Source organism: Chlorocebus sabaeus, chromosome 16 (genome assembly GCF_047675955.1).
Source record: "Chlorocebus sabaeus isolate Y175 chromosome 16, mChlSab1.0.hap1, whole genome shotgun sequence".
Taxonomy (NCBI): Eukaryota; Metazoa; Chordata; class Mammalia; order Primates; family Cercopithecidae; genus Chlorocebus; species Chlorocebus sabaeus.
Genome location: NC_132919.1, coordinates 70,829,759 through 70,847,132, shown reverse-complemented (window position 1 = coordinate 70,847,132; position 17,374 = coordinate 70,829,759). Strand labels below are relative to the sequence as shown.

Genomic DNA, 17,374 nt, shown 5'->3' with positions numbered 1-17,374 from the left:
AGTAGTTATTGATTGGCTGGTTTTCTTAACTCTAAATAATTGCTTTCTTTTTAACTTTATGCCTTATAGAACTGCCTCCTTACTGGTGAACTTTTTGGAAACTGATTATTAGTTAAATAAGACAATTTTAATTTACTAAGTCAATCATTTTAAAAGGTTTGCTTTTTTCTTCTTTCTTGTTTTACAAGGTAAACCTTCTAGTATCAACATATCTCAAGTGACTTGAACACACAGGGTTAACTATTTATTTTTATTTTATTTTCTTTTATTTTTTGAGACGGAGTCATGCTCTGTTGCCCAGGCTGGAGTGCAGTGGTGTGATCTCGGCTCACTGCAACCTCTGCCTCCTGGGTTCCAGCTATTCTCCTGCCTCAGCCTCCCGAGTAGCTGGGACTCCAGGCACGGGCCACCACTCCCGGCTAATTTTTGTATTTTTAGTAGAGATAGGATTTCGCCATGTTAGCCAGGTTGCTCTCGAACTCCTGACCTCAAGGGATCCGCGTGCCTTGGCCTCCCAAAGTGCTGGGATCACAAGCGTGAGCCACCGCGCCCAGCCAGGGTTAGTTTATTTTAAAGTTCGTTTCTTGAGACTCCAGAAGATGGCACTCTTACAAAGCCTAAGAAATAAAGCTTTGGCAACATATGGTTGTTTTTCTAAGTGGTTCCTTCCTGCTGTGACCCATTTGCAAAGCCATTTGCCTGGGAGAATAACATTTTTTTTTTTTCTAATTATTAGAGTCATATATGCTGTTTGTTAAACATTTTAATAAAGGTATTCTTCAAACCCCTTGCTAATCCCCAAGAGATAACTACTGTAACAGTTCAGTATATATATAGTATTTTCCAGACCTTCCACTAGCTTATACACACAACATACGCATATCAAAGTAAAAATTTAAATTTGTAAAATTTTCGATTTTAGGATAACCATAAACAATGCTCTTGTCTTTTGCTACAGGATTCTTTATTCAGTATTTTTTCTTAGCAGTTCTTTTCTTTAAAGACAGACCTTCCACTTCTGCAATTCATGGCTTGCCGAGTCCAAAGGGACCTCTCAAATCTGTGTTGAATGAGGGCTTGTGGCCTAGTGAATGAGGGCTAGACTGTCATGATAAGGATGCTGCTATGGTCTGAACGTTTTTGTCCCCCCATATTTGGATGTTGAGACTTAATCACCAATGTGTCAGTATTAGGAGGCGGGGTCTTCGAGTGGATTAGGTCCTGATGGTGGAGCCCTGGCCAAGGGGATTATTGTCCTTATCAATGAGGCCCCAGGGAATGGCTTTGTCCCTTCTGCCATGTGAGGATATATTGAGAAGCTGTGTATGATCCAGAAAGTGGGCCCTTATCAGACACTGAAGCTGCCTCCAGAACTGTGAGAAATACGTTTCTCTCATTTTTTTTTTGAGACGGAGTCTTGCTCTGTCGCCCAGGCTGGAGTGCAGTGGCGCGATCTGGGCTCACTGCAAGCTCCGCCTCCCGGGTTCACGCCATTCTCCTGCCTCAGCCTCCCGAGTAGCTGGGACTACAGGCGCCCGCCACCTCGCCCGGCTAGTTTTTTTGTATTTCTTTTAGTAGAGACGGGGTTTCACCGTGTTAGCCAGGATGGTCTTGATCTCCTGACCTCGTGATCCGCCCGTCTCGGCCTCCCAAAGTGCTGGGATTACAGGCTTGAGCCACTGCGCCTGGCCGTTTCTCTCATCTTTAAGCCACCCAGTCCGAGGTATTTTGTTCTAGCTGCCCAAAGGGACTGATAGATGCCGTGCTAGTTGCATTTCTTGTCAGTGAGAACAGGGCAAAGTGAAGTTACATAATAAGAAATGTAATGCTTCCTTTGCCAACTGAAGACTTATAGGACATTTTGGCCAAGATAGTATCAGAAAAGAACTATTATTTGGGTCTTGCTGGCTGTGCCGTGAAATCCTAGCCATTAGAGCTTTAGTGGGAAATTTTGTGAAATCACAAATTTTTTTTCAGACAGTTTTTTCCCCCATTATATAACCTTGCCAGTAGCTGACTTCCCCGAGAGCATATAGTCCAGGAAACCAAGGAAGAACTGAAAGGCTTCTGTGATCTATCTTTGCAGGTCATATACTGTCACTTCTTCAATAAATCTGCTCCTCATTCATTGTGGGAGGGAACTACACAAGGGAATGAAGACCAGGAGGCAGGGATCACTGGCGCCAACCTGGAGGCTGCCACAAGTCACCAATGTGTAGATGTTATTTGAAACCATGGGATTGGCCAGGCGCGGTGGCTCACGCCTGTAATCCCAGCACTTTGGGCGGCCGAGGCGGGTGGATCATGAGGTCAAGAGATGGAGACTATCCTGGCCAACATGGCAAAACCCCGTCTCTACCAAAAATACAAAAATTAGGTGGGTGTGGTGGTGCGCGCCTGTAGCCCCAGCTACTCAGGAGGCTGAGGCAGAAGAATCACTTGAACCTGGGAGGTGGAGGTTGCAGTGAGACAAGATCACGCCACTGCAATCCAGCCTGGGCAACAGAATAAGACTCCCTCAAAAACAAACAAACAAAAAACAAACAAACAAACAAAACCCTTGGGATTAGAGCAGGGAGGAGAGACTGTGGAGGGATTAGATGAGGTTACCTGGGGCGGGAGTATAGAGAGAAGACAGGAGGATTGAGACAACATTCAGTTACAGAGAGAAGTCTGAGAAAAAGCTGCTTATGGAGTGATGGCTCTGGGAGCTTTGTGGAAAAAATTTCCAAGAGAAAGGAATGCTGAGAAACTGTGGTACTAGCTAATAAATGACCCCTGCATTTATACTTGTGCAAAATCCTTTCCCCTTTGGGTCTCACACCATACCTATGTAGTTGTAAGGAAAACAGATGTTATTTAAAGCAGTAACTATTGCAGACACTTTTGAGCACCAAGGAAGTAGAATCCTTTATTTATTACTTGGGGGCTATGGACCTTGTTCAGAGGCCTTGATAATCCTTTTGAGTCTGAAAGGTAAAGGTTGCCCTAGGATGTATGCTGGAAGGTGAGGGCTAGACAAAGAGAGCTGAGCGTATAATAAAGTGAGATGAGTGGAGGATCTGAAACCATTAAAAAAATATTTTTTTCTTTTCTTTTTTTTGAGACAGAGTCTTACTCTGTTGCCCAGGCTGGAGTGCAGTGGCATGATAACAGCTCACTGCATTCTTGACCTCCCCAGGCTCAGGTAATCCTCCCACCTCAGCCCCCCAAGTAGCTGGGACTACAGGTGTGCACCCCCACACCCGATTAATTTTTTTTTTTTTTTTTGTAGAGACAGAGTTTTGCCATGTTGTTCAGGCTGGTCTTGAACTCCTGGGCCCAAGTAATCTGCCCATGTTGGCCTCCCAAAGTGTTGGGATTACAGACATGAGCCATTGCATCTGGTCATATAAATAATATTAAAAGGAAAAACTGCATACTGAAGCAAATCAGCTTAAGTTGGCTGACTAGCCATTGGCTTTTGGACTCAGCTCTGGAATTCCTCTTGTCTAACACAACTCCTCCCTCTCCCTTCTGCTCCTTTGACACTCCTTATTCACCATGTCTCCTTGTTTCTTCATCCCACTTTGGTTCTATATAGTAAATAATAATAAGACACAAATATTGAGTACTTTCTAGGTGCCGATAGTTTCCAGGTTCCTAGTGCTTTAGATACACAACCTCATTTCATCTTCACAAAACCCATGCCATGAACCAGGTGCAGTCATCACTGTCATTTCCACTTTAAGAAACTGAGGAACACAGAGGTTAAGTTACTTGCTATTAAGTAGCAGAGCCAGAAATTGAACACAGTGTGATGTTAGAGGCCAGGCTCTTAATCATTAAATTTTGCCTGTTTTCCTTTTAGGGTTTTGAATTTGGCAACGCATGTTGAACCATGATCTACTCAGGCTGAGACTTTGGCTGCCTTTTTCCCTAATGCAGAACATGATTTCTGTTATTGACTTGTGGGTCTGACCTGTCCCAATGGAGACCCCACCCTGGGCCTCACTGCTGCCAGCTAGGAGAAGGGAGAGCAGAACAATGTTTGTTCACACCCTCTGTTTTTTCACATGTATTTGCCCTGTTTCCTTTCTCCCTCGTCTGCCTGATTTCTTTATGTAGCATTTCATTGCCCCTCCTGGAAAATTGTTCACTTCTCCTTCCATGTGTCCTTCGAAGGTCTTTTCCTTTTTGTTTTGAGACAGAGTCTCACTCTATCACCAGGCTGGAGTGCAGTGGTGCAATCTTGGCTCACTGCAACCTCCGCCTCCTGGGTTCAAGTGATTCTCCTGCCTCAGCCTCCTGAGTAGCTGGGATTGCAGCCACCTGCCACTGCACCCGGCTAATTTTTGTATTTTTAGTTGAGATGGGGTTTCACCATGTTGGTGAGGATGATCTCTTGAGCGCGTGATCCACTGCCCCAACCTCCCAAAGTACTGGGGTTACAGGCGTGAGCCATGGTGCCCAGCCCTTTGAACTTCTATTCAACAGATATCACTGTATCACCATTCCTGGTAGATGTTTATCTCTGCCCTCAACCATGAGCTCCTCAAGGCAAGGACCATATCATATTCATCACTGAGTCTCCAGTCTGGCACACTGTAAGGGCTCAGCGTTTCTTGACTGCATGAAAGATGGTGCTAGAAAATGAACAGGACAACTCTCAACTGCTGTAGTAGACAGTGTAATTTTGCTATAACCTTGATGGGTTTACATAAAAAGGCCAGAACTTCTAAAAGAATCTTCTTTTAACTTAATCCTCAAACCCTGACATCTTCATCCCAGTTTTTATCTACATTATCATTATTATTATTATTAATGTTTTGTAGAGATGGGGGTCTCTCTGTGTTGTCCAGGCTGGTCTTGAACTCCTGGCCTCAAGCAATCATCCTGCCTCTCAGTCTCCCAAAATGCTGGGATTATAGGTGTGAGTCATTACTCCCAGCCTCTATTTTATTATTTGTATTTCAAAAACTTCTCTCTATGCTCTTGACATTATTGTTGGAATCAAGAAGGCATACATTTCACATTATTACCATTCATCTTTTATTACAATTAATTCTATTAAAACAATACTACTTGATTAAAGCTCTATGATTAAAAAATATTCCAGATTACCAGAAGGAAGTTCATTAAAAGACTACTCCAGGTCCAGAAAGATATAAGGTAATTTTGATTTGTTATAAAGACCAATGTGACCAACATGACTTGTGACTGCATATTGTTTCAGAAGGGCAAAAAGGATTCGGTGTGAATAGGGAATCCAAAGAAAATGGAACAGACAAAAATAGAGATTGAACTAATACACCATGTTACTCTGAAAGGAATGATTTCTGTTTGTAAATTTCTTGTTCCTAAGGAACCAATCATAGGGTAGATCTTGTGAAATTTTACATTAGTTCTTCAATTTCCTGAACTTGAGATGAGACCACCTCACCATTCACCATCTCCTGCACAACTGTCTTGATTTTTCGGGTTTTGGTCGGGTCTAAAGATAAAAATGGAATAAGGGGGCAAAAGTTAATGTTTCAAATATTAATCCAGCATTGGTTGTTTAATGCAGGTTTCTAAATTAAGCATTGGTTGATACAATCCATATAATTAAACTTTCAAAAGCAAATTTTACTTCTTAAAAATGTGTTTCATCCAATGAAAATGAAATGTATTCAGTGTTGCCTTGTACACATATGAAAACATTTTTTTAAGAAAACATTTCAAAGGTGGTTATGGTGATCATAATACCTTGTAGCAGAGTAGGTATTTTTCCTTCCTGGGATTGCCAATTTTTTAATTTTTATTTTAATTTTCTTAGAGACAAGGTCTGGCTCTGTTGCCCAGGTCGGAATGCAGTGGCATGATCATAGCTCACTCTAACCTCTAACTCCTGAGCTCAAGTGGTCCTCCTGCCTCAGCCTCCAGAGTAGCCGAGATCACAGGCATACACCACCATGCCCAGCTATTTTTTTCTTAAGTTTTTTGTAGAGATGGGGTCTCACTGTTGCCCAGGTGGGTCACGAACTCCTGGCCTCAAGTGATCCTCCAACCTTAGTTTCCCAAAGCTATGAGATTACAGGCATGAGTCACCGTGCCCCCAAAAGTTTTAATACAGTACAGACTACTCATTTTGTGCAGGAATGCATAAATGGTTTTCGTTGGCTCAGAATGTAAATATGCTTTAAATTAAAATGAATAATAATGCAATATTCAATGAGATCTTACAGGTTTTGCATTAATAAATGTGATTCTGACTTATTCTAAGTGATTCCAGGGTTTCTGCATACCTTTAGAGGAATCAGTTGACTGTGCTTGTGATTTGGAGTCTGTCACAAATAAACTTTCCTCCAAACCATCACTGTAAGAAAACAAAGGAGATGACCTCAAAAAGTGAAGCAACCTGGCTTTTAATGGAAGAGCTGGTCTCAGAAATTAGATTTCCCAATTTGTAGGTCTGAGTTCTTCCAACTGGTGCAGCCTCTGATCACTTTTGGAAAGCTCGTTAGAGTAGGTGGTTCAGGTGGCTACTAGGTGTCCTTCTTATCATCAGGTCTTTGATATCAGAAATTGAGTGAGTGACTTTTGTAGTACAGGGAATACTGATTTACAAACCGTTTCTGACAGTAGTGCCTTTGTTCATTGCAGCATTTTATGAATTACCAAGTAAGATAATGGGTGAAAACACTTTGCAAAGTGCAGAGCATTTAGTAAATCCCAGGCATATCTTTACTAGACTTTGTTTGTTTGCTTTTCTGTCAACTAAAACCCCATTCCTTCTATTTCTGCTGTCCACTCTTGGTCAGCCCCTAAAGGTGTTTGCAGCCTTCTTTGTCTGCTCACCCTTGGGCCTCCCCGTCCAGCAGGCGGCGGTAGGTCTCAATCTCCAGCTCCAGGCGGGCCTTGACATTCAGCAGCCGCTGGTGGTCCACGTTCTGGCGCTCTGCGTCCGCGCGCACCTGGAGCAGCTGTGCCTCCAGGTTGCTGATGAGCTGCTGCACCTGGGACAGCTGCGCGCAGTAATCGCCCTCGGCTTCGGCCAACGAGTCTTCCAGGGATTTCTTCTGCACGCGGGAGAGAAATGGTATAGAAATAACGATGGAGGGGACCGAAAAGAGGAGGTCAGTCAACGGCTAATGTAATTTGGATGCAGCGTTTTCTTTGGAAGTCCAAAGGATGCTGCGTCTGTCTGCTCACGAGCGTACCATGGCGAGCTGGGACTGCAGCTCGATCTCCAGGTTCTGAACGGCGCGACGCAGGTCGGTGACCTCGCTCTTGCTGGACTGAAGCTGCTCGGTGTTTGTGCTAATCTCCTTCCGGAGCTCCCCGCTCTGCAACAGCAAAGACAGCCAGGGGACTCGAGCGCTAAGCTAGCTTGCGGGCCTTTCTGCAAATGTATCAAAGCCTTTTGTGTTACCTTTTGTTTGTGTTACCTTTTCAATGAACCAGGCTTCAGCGTCCTTCCGATTCTGCTCAGCGATGGTTTCATACTGCGCCCGCATATCGTTGAGGAGCCTGGTGAGGTCCACTCCGGGGGCAGCGTCCATTTCTACGCTGACCTCACCTGGGCCGCCCACCCGGAAGCTTTGGAGTTCCTGGGGACAGCACGTGAGAGAGAGGGGCACAGGGGTCCATTGTGACTTTCGTGGGCCCTGGATACTTTTATTCTCCTGGGCCCCTTCCTACACACACACACACACACACACACACGCACTTAAAAATTCTATTTTATGACTGTTGGTATAAATATTAATGTAATATTTTAAAACTTTTTTAACCTAAAAATTCATATTTTTCTTCTGATTTTACAGTAACTTAAGACATATTAATGGGTCCCTGAAATTACCTCAGACCCTGGGAGCAGTGCCTGCTGTTCCTAATGGGTAAGCTGGGTCTGCTTCTTGAGGGGCCATGGCCTTTACATGAAAGGAGGCCTGGTGTACACTCACTGGGGTTTTCACGTACAGCTGCCAAACTGAGGGCTGCAGCAGTACCTGGGCTTGCACGCTGTTTGTGCCACAATCATTGAAAATCTAGTAGAAACTTCCTATTGCCAGCGTCCCTTCCTTGCCTAGCCTCCAATATCCACTGTGACATGTCAGAGTTTTCTGTGTGTTATGCTAAGTATAACCAGTTTCTCTAACACATATAACATTATATATTATTGGTAGACTTTTGTTCCTTAACTTTTAAAATACTCAGCTTTTTTTTTCTTTTAAATCACTGAATTAGGACAGTTAGCATTCCTATTGTCATTGCTTTATAATGGAAATGACAAAATCAGAAAGTACCTCTAATTTGTTAAGCCTTAACAGGATCCACCATCACCATCACCACCACACACACATCACGCACATCACATGCACATCACATACACCACACACACATCACACAGAAATCCAAAACAAATGGCCATTTTAACAGGGAGACAATGTATTCTCCATACTTGTTCCGACTCCAGATTTCTAAATTTGAAATTGTAATTTTTGGGTCTGGGAGAAAAAAAAAGTAGCTGAGTGAGGCCGCCCTGTCTGACTCACTTCCTCGTGGTTCTTCTTCATGTAGGCCAGCTCCTCATTCAGGCTCTCGATCTGCATCTCCAGGTCGGTCCTGGTCAGGGTCAGCTCGTCCAGCACCCGGCGCAGGCCATTGATGTCAGCCTCGACGCCCTGGCGTAGGGCCAGTTCATTCTCATACCTGAAAACCAAGTGCAAAGCAGTTGAGGGAATCAACACAGCCATTTGAACAAGGCCACTGATCTTCAGGGCTCGTTATTGCTTACATCTGTGCATCTACTTCATAATGGCAGCATTGCAATGTATGATGCAGATTTTGCTTTTGTGTTTTTCCTTTCCTTTTTTTCCACCATTGTTTACCGTTTGGTTGGAGAGAAGACAAGTGAAAAAATAATGAGGCAGTACTTTCCTACCAGCTATGAATCCCAATACCACAGCATCCCAGGGAATAATTTTCCCTTTGCTGGCTGCCGTGGCTATAAATAGCAGCAGCCCTCTCTAAGTGGAATTTCTAAAAGCAGTTGAAAATAAGTTACTCTTTTTGCTTAATGTTCTTCATGATTTAACTTAAAACACTGATACTTCTTTAGTGGCTGTTACCAAAATTTTACAGGTTCAGGACCATGGCCATTGCAACTTCCTGTGTGGAAATTTTGTGAAGCAAAAAGGAAATTAGTATTTCTTCCTTATATCTGGGAGAGTTGAGCATGGAAAAGGAGGAAGGAATATAAAAATTAGTACATGGTTAATCTTTCCATTGTATGCAACTTCCTGTGTGGAAATTTTGTGAAGCAAAAAGGAAATTAGTATTTCTTCCTTATATCTGGGAGAGTTGAGCCTGGAAAAGGAGGAAGGAATATAAAAATTAGTACATGGTTAATCTTTCCATTGTATGTGTCATCAGGAAACAATGGTTGATACATTGAAAATTGAGGTTTAGAGGCAGGTGGATCATAAGGTCACGAGTTCGAAACCAGCCTGGCCAAGACAGTGAAACCCCATCTCTACTAAAAATACAAAAATTAGCTGGGCTCGGTGGCAGGTGCCTGTAATCCCAGCTACTTGGGAGGCTGAGGCAGGAGAATCATTTGAACCCGGGAGGCAGAGGTTGCAGTGAGCCGAGATCGCACTACTGCACTCCAGCCTGGGTGACAGAGCGAGACTCTATCTCAAAAAAAAAAAAGAAAAAAGAAAATTGAGGTTTAGGACTTTGGTAGGATTACAGTGTCAGTCACATCATGAGTCAATAGCACACTACAAATATAGTGATCCATAGCCCTGGGTTTAGGCAACTTATAATTTAAGGACATTTAATGTGAATCGCATTAGATTCTAATTACTTTCTAGAACACCCTATGTGAATTTACCAAAACACTAAATATATGGAGCTTGTGAACTTCAGAAGATTTTATATCAATGAAAGCAGGACAGTAGGGCAGAAGACATGGTGGGACATGGCCGTGATCCTCAGTTTCTTCCACTCACTTCATCCTGAAGTCCTCGGCAGCCAGTCTTGCATTGTCGATCTGCAAGAGGAGCTGGGCATTTCCAATGTTGGCTGCAATGATCTGGCAAAAAAGAGGTACACACACGAGATGAAGCCCTAAAAAACTAGTATTATACAAATATATTTTTGACACAAAGGTAAAAATTGTGATATTAAATGCTGGTTTTTAGAGTTTAAGACAGTTTCATTTTTCTAAGACAATATCTGTATAAAATAATATTGAGAAGTAAAGAAATACAGATTTCCTACAGAAAGATAATGGAAATACAATCATTTCTTGGTAAATGATGAAATGGAATGAAACAACCTGGGATGAGAAAATTGCTGCAAGTACAGCCAAATTGGAAAATATCAAAGTTGTAGGTGATTATCACTGTAAAACATTGCAATGGTAAAAAGGAAAAAAATTCCCAAAGCCCCTCCAAAAGAAACATCTTACCTTATTCCTGAGGTCTTCAATCAGTGGATAATATTTGCTGTAATCATTCTGTGAAGCATCTCCAGTCCCAGTTCCTCGTGTTTCATACCATTCTCGAATTTTGTTTTCTAGCTCAGTATTAGCCTCTTCTAGAGCTCGCACCTTATCCAGGTAGGAAGCTAATCTATCATTAAGATTTTGCATAGTTTCCTTTTCTGATCCAGAAAGAAGGCCTCCATCATTGCCTGAGAGAATACCTAGAGAGCCACCTCCTGGGCTGCCCCCAAATCCCATCCCCAGTCCTCCAAAGCCACTTCCACCCAGGGCTCTCCCATAACCAGCACCCAGTCCTCCTGCCATGGAACTTCCAGAGCCACCCCCAAAGCCAGAACTAGAACCAAACATGGAAGCAGCAGAAAAGCCTCCCCCATAGCTGGGTCCAAAGCCAAAGGCACTTCCCCCATAGCCACTTCCAACACTGGAAGCAGACATGCCCCTGGGTCTGCCTGCTATCACACTCTGGGAGGAGAGCCGCCGGGACAGTCCGGGGGTGCGCACTGAGAGTGACATGGTGTTGTTGGAGAGATCCATAGCCTGGGGAATGGCCACAACTGGAGAGGAAGTTGTGCCAGCAAGCCAGAAAGCTAACCTTTTATAGGCTGTGAGATGGGTGTCGCAGTTGAAAAGTTCACTTTCTCCACTCAAAATTGGGTCCTCCCCCCAGGTTTTTGGCCAGCTCAACAAGTGAATGATTTATGTATAATGAAAATTCATTGATACAGAAGTAATTGAATAATCATTTCCATTAAATATTTGTTATATGAAAAAGAAAACTGGGTGGAGTAGAGTCTACTTGTCATAAGGAATTTTTCTTCTCCAAATTAGTCTGTTGCCTGTATTCCCAGCACTGCCTAGCGTCTTGTACACAGTAGGAAGATAACGAACAATTGCTGAATGGATACGTTAAATACTTCTTCCTAAACCTTATGCTTTTTTAAGTTCTTCTCTCATCTTTTCTGTTTGTTTCCTTTGGAAAATCCAACGTAAACCATTTGTTTCCTTTGGAAAAACCAATCCGATGTAAAATCCGATCATGATCAAGCGTACCTTTTAGTGGAATACAGCTTCAGAAGCAGCTGTGAAATGCACTGGCAAAAGGTGGAGAATAAATACATTTTCCAGATTGATACTAGAATTTCCTTTTTTTTTTTTTTTTGAGATGGAGTCTCGCTCTGTCACCCAGGCTGGAGTGCAATGGCACGATCTTGGCTCACTGCAAGCTCCGCCTCCTGGGTTCACGCCATTCTCCTGCCTCGGCCTCCCGAGTAGCTGGACTACAGGCGCCTGCCACCACGCCCGGCTCATTTTTTGTATTTTTAGTAGAGACGGGGTTTCACCTTGTTAGCCAGGATGGTCTCGATCTCCTGACCTCGTGATCCGCCCGCCTCGGCCTCCTAAAGTGCTGGGATTACAGGCGTGAGCCACCGCACCCGGCCAGAATTTCCATTTTCAAGGATTTTAAAACCTTGGCATTAGGATGTTGCACGTTTCTTTTCCCTCTGATTCTTCAACTCCAAAAAGTACTATTTTTGAGTAGAGTTGTTTGTAGCAGAGTTTATAGCAGAGTTTATTATCGTTGTTTAAGCAGTTTTGCCTTGTCTGATTGCTCACTGCTCTACACTCAGCACTTATTATGTTTATTCCTTCAACAGATATTGCCTGTAATGGTTGCTCAATAAATGTGTTGACTGGTTGAATGGATTGTGTGAACACTTCAGGTTTTATTGCCGTTATCAATAAGGAGAAAGTGGAAACACAGTTTAAATTAAGAAGTGATTAAAACCCCAAGTTTAAGAGGCTGGTGAACCATTTCAGTTGACTGCTGTGATGAAAAAGGATAAATTATACAATATAGAATAAATTGAATGTTATATTTTAAACTTTGCTGTGAAAACTTTGCAAAGCGTACTTCAAGGAATTGTATCCAGTATTTTTAATTTTTAAGACATAAAGTTCTTGTACTTTCTTGTTTGATGTATTATTTACCTTTGAAATTGATATGGCTTGTATATTGAACATGAAAACTAACGTTCTTGAAGGAAATGCATTAACTGAAAGAAGCCTGCTTTCAGAGAGAGTTTTAGATACCTGGAAACCAAGTAGTACAATTCCAGGGTGCTGGAATTCCCTTAGGAATTTAAATTGTGAGCATTTTGATTGGATAAGAAGGAATAAGGATTTTTCTTTTACATGTTTTCTTTGAGATGATGGCCCAAGTCTCTACATGTCTCATTGCAAAATAGTTCTATAGTTTTTTTTTTTTTTTTAAATGTAGCCCTCTATGTATTTATTGCAGGAAATTTAGAAGGTGCAGAAAACATAAAGAAGATGTGTGTATATATGAGTATTTTATATACATTTTTGAACATAATTGATTCAATATAAGATTTTATAATCTGCTTTTCTCTTAAGATTATGTAGTTATCTATCACTTGAATTTTAATAATTGGGTACAGAACATGGATTATGGATTCTTGGAAATTCATTATTGGATTCAAATTTCCAAATTCAGGTTGCTCTGTATTTGATGATAGGAAATAAAATTTCTGGGTGTAAATAAGTTTTTTTGTGAAGATGTTTATACTGATTTCATTAATAAGGTATACGCTGACTGTGTGTACTATAGACATATATGTATTTTGACTAGAATGGATTTTTTGAAATAAAATACATTAAAATCATTGTAAAGATACAGTTCCTGCCTTGTGGGAAACAGGGCCTTCATTTCTCCATCAGCGACCTCTGTTTCCTTATATATGGCCACTAAAACTCCTTTTCAATTTGGTATATTTGGATTCTGTGTTTTATTTTATTCTAAGGAAAAGTTTTTAAAATATACAAGTATTATAGATTTCTAAAATAAAATTGAATTCTTATTTGTTTTAATAATACATAACTTTCATAAAAAGGAAGATTTTTATTTTTATTTACTTACCATTACTGGATTAAAAAAAAATAATTTCAACTCTTATTTTAGATTCAGGAGGTACATGTGCAGGTTTGTTACATGTGTATATTTCATGATACTGAAGTTTGAGGTACAACTCATCTCATCACCCAGGCAGTAAGCATAGTACCCAACAGTTTTTTAACCTTTGCTCCCAACAGTAATTCCCAGTGTCTATTGTTGCCATTCTGTATGTCCATGAGTGCTTGATGTTTAACTCCCCAAAAGGAGGCTTTTAGAAGGCTTTCTATACATTTTTAAGTGGAGATTGAATCTATCTGGTAAAGATTAATTTCTCAGCAAAATTATTGGATACTTGTGAGATCATTGAGATGCTACTTACTTAATACAAACAATTAACCATAATAATTAGCAAATACTTGGCCATTGTTTAGGGTTTTTCCATAAGCGTATGCAGTACTTTTTGTTTCTCTTACTAAAATAATAACCTGATTTTTTTGGACATTTCAATAGCAGAGATAATATGTGAAGTAAGCCTGCAACTGTTACACAACTTGAATTATGTCAAAATGATGTGGTCTTTTTGAAAATTAAATCAAGTATATCAACCAAGCCAACATGAAAGTATTCAAGTACTGGGTCTGCTGTTATCTCCATCTTCAATGTCTGGTCCATTTGCCCAGTGTCTTGGACAAAGTCAGCATTCAATATATGCTTCTTGATTTCTCTCTTGATAAATCAAACTGCTGGGTCATTAATGTGTGTTATGTATGAGGAAATTTTTCCAAAATTAAAAAGAGTGTATCAATATAAAGGCAAGCTACAAAGTATAATAATTTAAGTATTAGTGGATTCACAATGTAGACACATTCAGATGTTACTCTCATTCTAATGTACACGTGCATGCACACACATATACCCAGAAACATGCACTCAGATGTCTTTGCTTGGTGCCAGTGTGCAGGTGCTCCCTGCAGAGGGATCTTCTGCAGCCCCTGCTGCTCCACCTTCTCTGGGAGCCCTTTCTCCTGAGAAAGCTTCTTTCTCTAGCCTTTATCTCATTGGAGTTTGTCTCATAATGGCTAGCACTTGTTTTGCCTTGTAGAGTACAGACTGACTCCTGAGGAATTCCAGACCTGCAGACTAGATTCCCTGTAGTTTACTGCCGCCTCCTGTCCACCTGCGTATCCAGATATTATCTCCCGGATTACAGCCTCCCCGAAGCTGAGGTTCTTCCACTGTGAAGAGTCCTGAGGCAGAACTAGCAGTGCCCACTGGGGATTAGGGGACAGATGCTAGTTTACTGCTGCATCCTGTCCACCTGCATATCCAGATATTATCTCCCTGATGACAGCCTCCCTGAAGCTGAGGTTCTTCCTTTGTGAAGAGTCCTGAGCTAGAACTAGCAGTACCCACTAGGGATTAGGGGACAGATGGGGCCACACCTGAAGCCCCTGGCAAACCTCCATAAGGAATACCTGGGATCAATTCTGGCAAATGGAAGGACTATTTTGCCTTTTTGTGGGGGGGAAAAAAAAAAAAAAGCCACTTTCCCAGGGACACAAATGACGAACCCGTGGTGAAATCCAGTTACAACTTCCTTTTATATTATTACATAAGAGACAAATGTGAAGGGACATATTTCTCCCCAACCTAAACTTGTCACAAAGAGCAAGCAAGTGGGATTTCTAAATAAAGGGGGTTTAAGCAAGAGATTTGCAGAAATCACACATTTGCTGTAGATACGGAAAGAATGTCGCAACCTGAGGCAGTCTCAGCTTGAGAGAAGCCATGATCCATTTGTTTGATTTCTTGAGAGAATGAAAATCTGTTCAGTGGAAATGCCAGTGATTTTAGCCCCATATGGAGGTTTTTACCAAGGATTCCTTATATCTATATTATAAGCATTTTGACTGAGCTTGTCTTTGTTTGAATTATCAGTTATTATGTACTTACTACTTTTTGGACACTGGGCCAGGTGAATTACAGACATTATTTTTTAACCTTCATGGTAACCTCTTAAGGTGGTACTGGTTTTATTTGTTTGTTTGTTTGAGACAGGGTCTTGCTTGGTTGCCCTCACTCAGGCTGGAGTGCAGTGGTGTGACCATAGCTCTGAAACCTTGAACTCCTGAGCTTAAGCGATCCTCCTGCCTCAGCCTCCCAAGTAGCTGGGACTACAGGCGTGCAGCACGACACTGGCTATTTTTTTAAAATTTATTTTGAATTTTTTGTAGAGATGGGGTCTTGTTATATTGCCCAAGCTGGTCTTGAACTTTAGGCCTCAAGTGATCCTTCTGCCTTGGCCTCCCAAAGCACTGGGATTACAGCTTGAGATGTAATCCCATTTTACTGATGAGCAGTCTGAGAGTCCAGTTGTTAAGTGATTTATTTAAGCCCATGCAGCTGGGAGGTGGCAGAGATAGGATTCGGACCTGCAGTGCCTTCTATAGATACCACAACCTTGCTGCTGGCAGTGACAATCAAAAGGGCAGAGGATACTCTGATATCCCCTAACTATGACACCTGACACCAGGCTTCTGCCCTGCACATCACCAGGAGGTGCTCTTTTTTTTTCTTTTCTTTTCTTTTCTTTTAAGGTTTCTCTGTGAATTTTTTAGTGTATGGGCTGAGACCTAGAGAATGACTTTTCATGGCTTATAAGCAACAACATGACACATGAAATTCTGTAAACACACAGGCAAATGTGGTTTTCGTTTTAGCTTTGACCTGTAGCCACATCTTCAGAGATCTTTTAAAGCACAAGTTAAACTTGCACTCCTCACACAAGAACTTGACGTTATGGTTGTTAACTATTATTCAGTCCCAAGTGTCCCCCAAGACAGAGAGACTCCATTTTACTGCCATCGAAATGAAAACAGAAGCAAAGGAACTGTGCCAAATTCAAAGTTGTACCTTAGTGATTTGATCACATAATATGAGAATAAGATTCAGTTGTATTTTTGAAGTTGGAATTGATTTTGTGCTGAAAGGTATATACTTTCCAACTCTAATGCCTACAGTAAAATTTAAATAATATTGCTCAATCTCTAAAAATTATGTTTATATATTATTTTATGTTTCTATACATATTACATATTATCCTAGATTAAGCTTCTTAGGTAGGTACTATGTCTATTTTTTAGCCTGAGTCCTAGTGTGGTGTTTGGCTGGACTTTATCACTGCACTCCTAAAATGATTTCATTTGAAAGAAGTTAAGACTTAATGTGTTTGAATGTGTCATTTAAAATTCATTTCATTTGAAAATGACTGTGCCCTAATTGACTGGTATGCTTTGACCAAGATTTATTCTGAATTCGGTTATGAATGGGGAGGAACTTTAGAAGCTGAAAAGAGAAATATTTCTTCTTCAGTGACTTTTTTTTTTTGAAGTGGGAGGCTAAATTAAATCATCAAGACTCTGCTTTAGAGGTTTTAGAAGTGAAAATAATGTTCTTTGACAGCACATTAATGTATAAGCCAGTGGGGATGTTAAAAAAAAAAAAAACAATCTTGGACTTCTTGGCAGAGTGATTACATAAGTTGAGGCAGAGAGGAAAATGATTATAGCCAGGGCAAACTGTTCAGAAGAATTATGTCTTCCGTTTTTGTAGAGTTTAGGAAATATTCAAAATAGAGAATATTAGGTATACGGTTTTTACACATCTTTAGATTTTTATTGAGTAAATCATACGCTCATCTTTTCATGTCAGGTTGGTTCGTGTCCTGGTCTTTGCAGCGTTTTCTACCTGAGTTTTTTCCCGTAAGATAGAACTGTCATTTTCTGCAACTCGTTGATCCCTCGGTCTGTACTATCTTTCGCTTTGGATAACATTATAAAATCCTGTGAGTGACTGAGACAATTTTGGGTTGCTTACATTTTATGTGTTGTACTTTTGAGATGAGGTTAAACAAGGATCCTAAGGGGCATGAGTGAGACTGACTTCTGGGCTCCAGAGAGCAATGGTTCTTGAAAGCAGGGGAGAAT

General features: G+C 41.2%; 1 protein-coding gene and 1 long non-coding RNA gene across 3 annotated transcripts in view; one reads left to right on the top strand and one right to left on the bottom strand.

Moving 5' to 3' along the window:
- Positions 1-17,374, top strand: part of LOC103243476 (uncharacterized) — a 338,326-nt gene that overhangs the window by 38,975 nt on the left and 281,977 nt on the right. The gene's annotated exons all lie outside the window — the stretch shown is intronic.
- KRT12 (keratin 12) lies at positions 4,811-11,008 on the bottom strand. Its single transcript, XM_008012759.3, has 8 exons — positions 10,439-11,008; positions 9,978-10,060; positions 8,517-8,673; positions 7,410-7,571; positions 7,182-7,307; positions 6,820-7,040; positions 6,267-6,337; positions 4,811-5,473 (listed from the first exon to the last, which is right to left on the bottom strand). The coding sequence occupies exons 1-8, from the start codon at positions 11,006-11,008 to the stop codon at positions 5,376-5,378; spliced, it is 1,488 nt and encodes a 495-aa protein (XP_008010950.1). The 3' UTR covers positions 4,811-5,375.

Coding starts and splice junctions, on each gene's coding strand:
- KRT12 (XM_008012759.3), bottom strand. CDS start 11,008: ATGGATCTCTCCAACAACACCATGTCACTCTCAGTGCGCACCCCCGGA. Junction 10,061..10,438: donor TTGAAGACCTCAGGAATAAG/GTAAGATGTTTC, acceptor CTTTTTTGCCAG/ATCATTGCAGCCAACATTGG. Junction 5,474..6,266: donor GTCAACTGATTCCTCTAAAG/GTATGCAGAAAC, acceptor TTTTATCTTTAG/ACCCGACCAAAACCCGAAAA.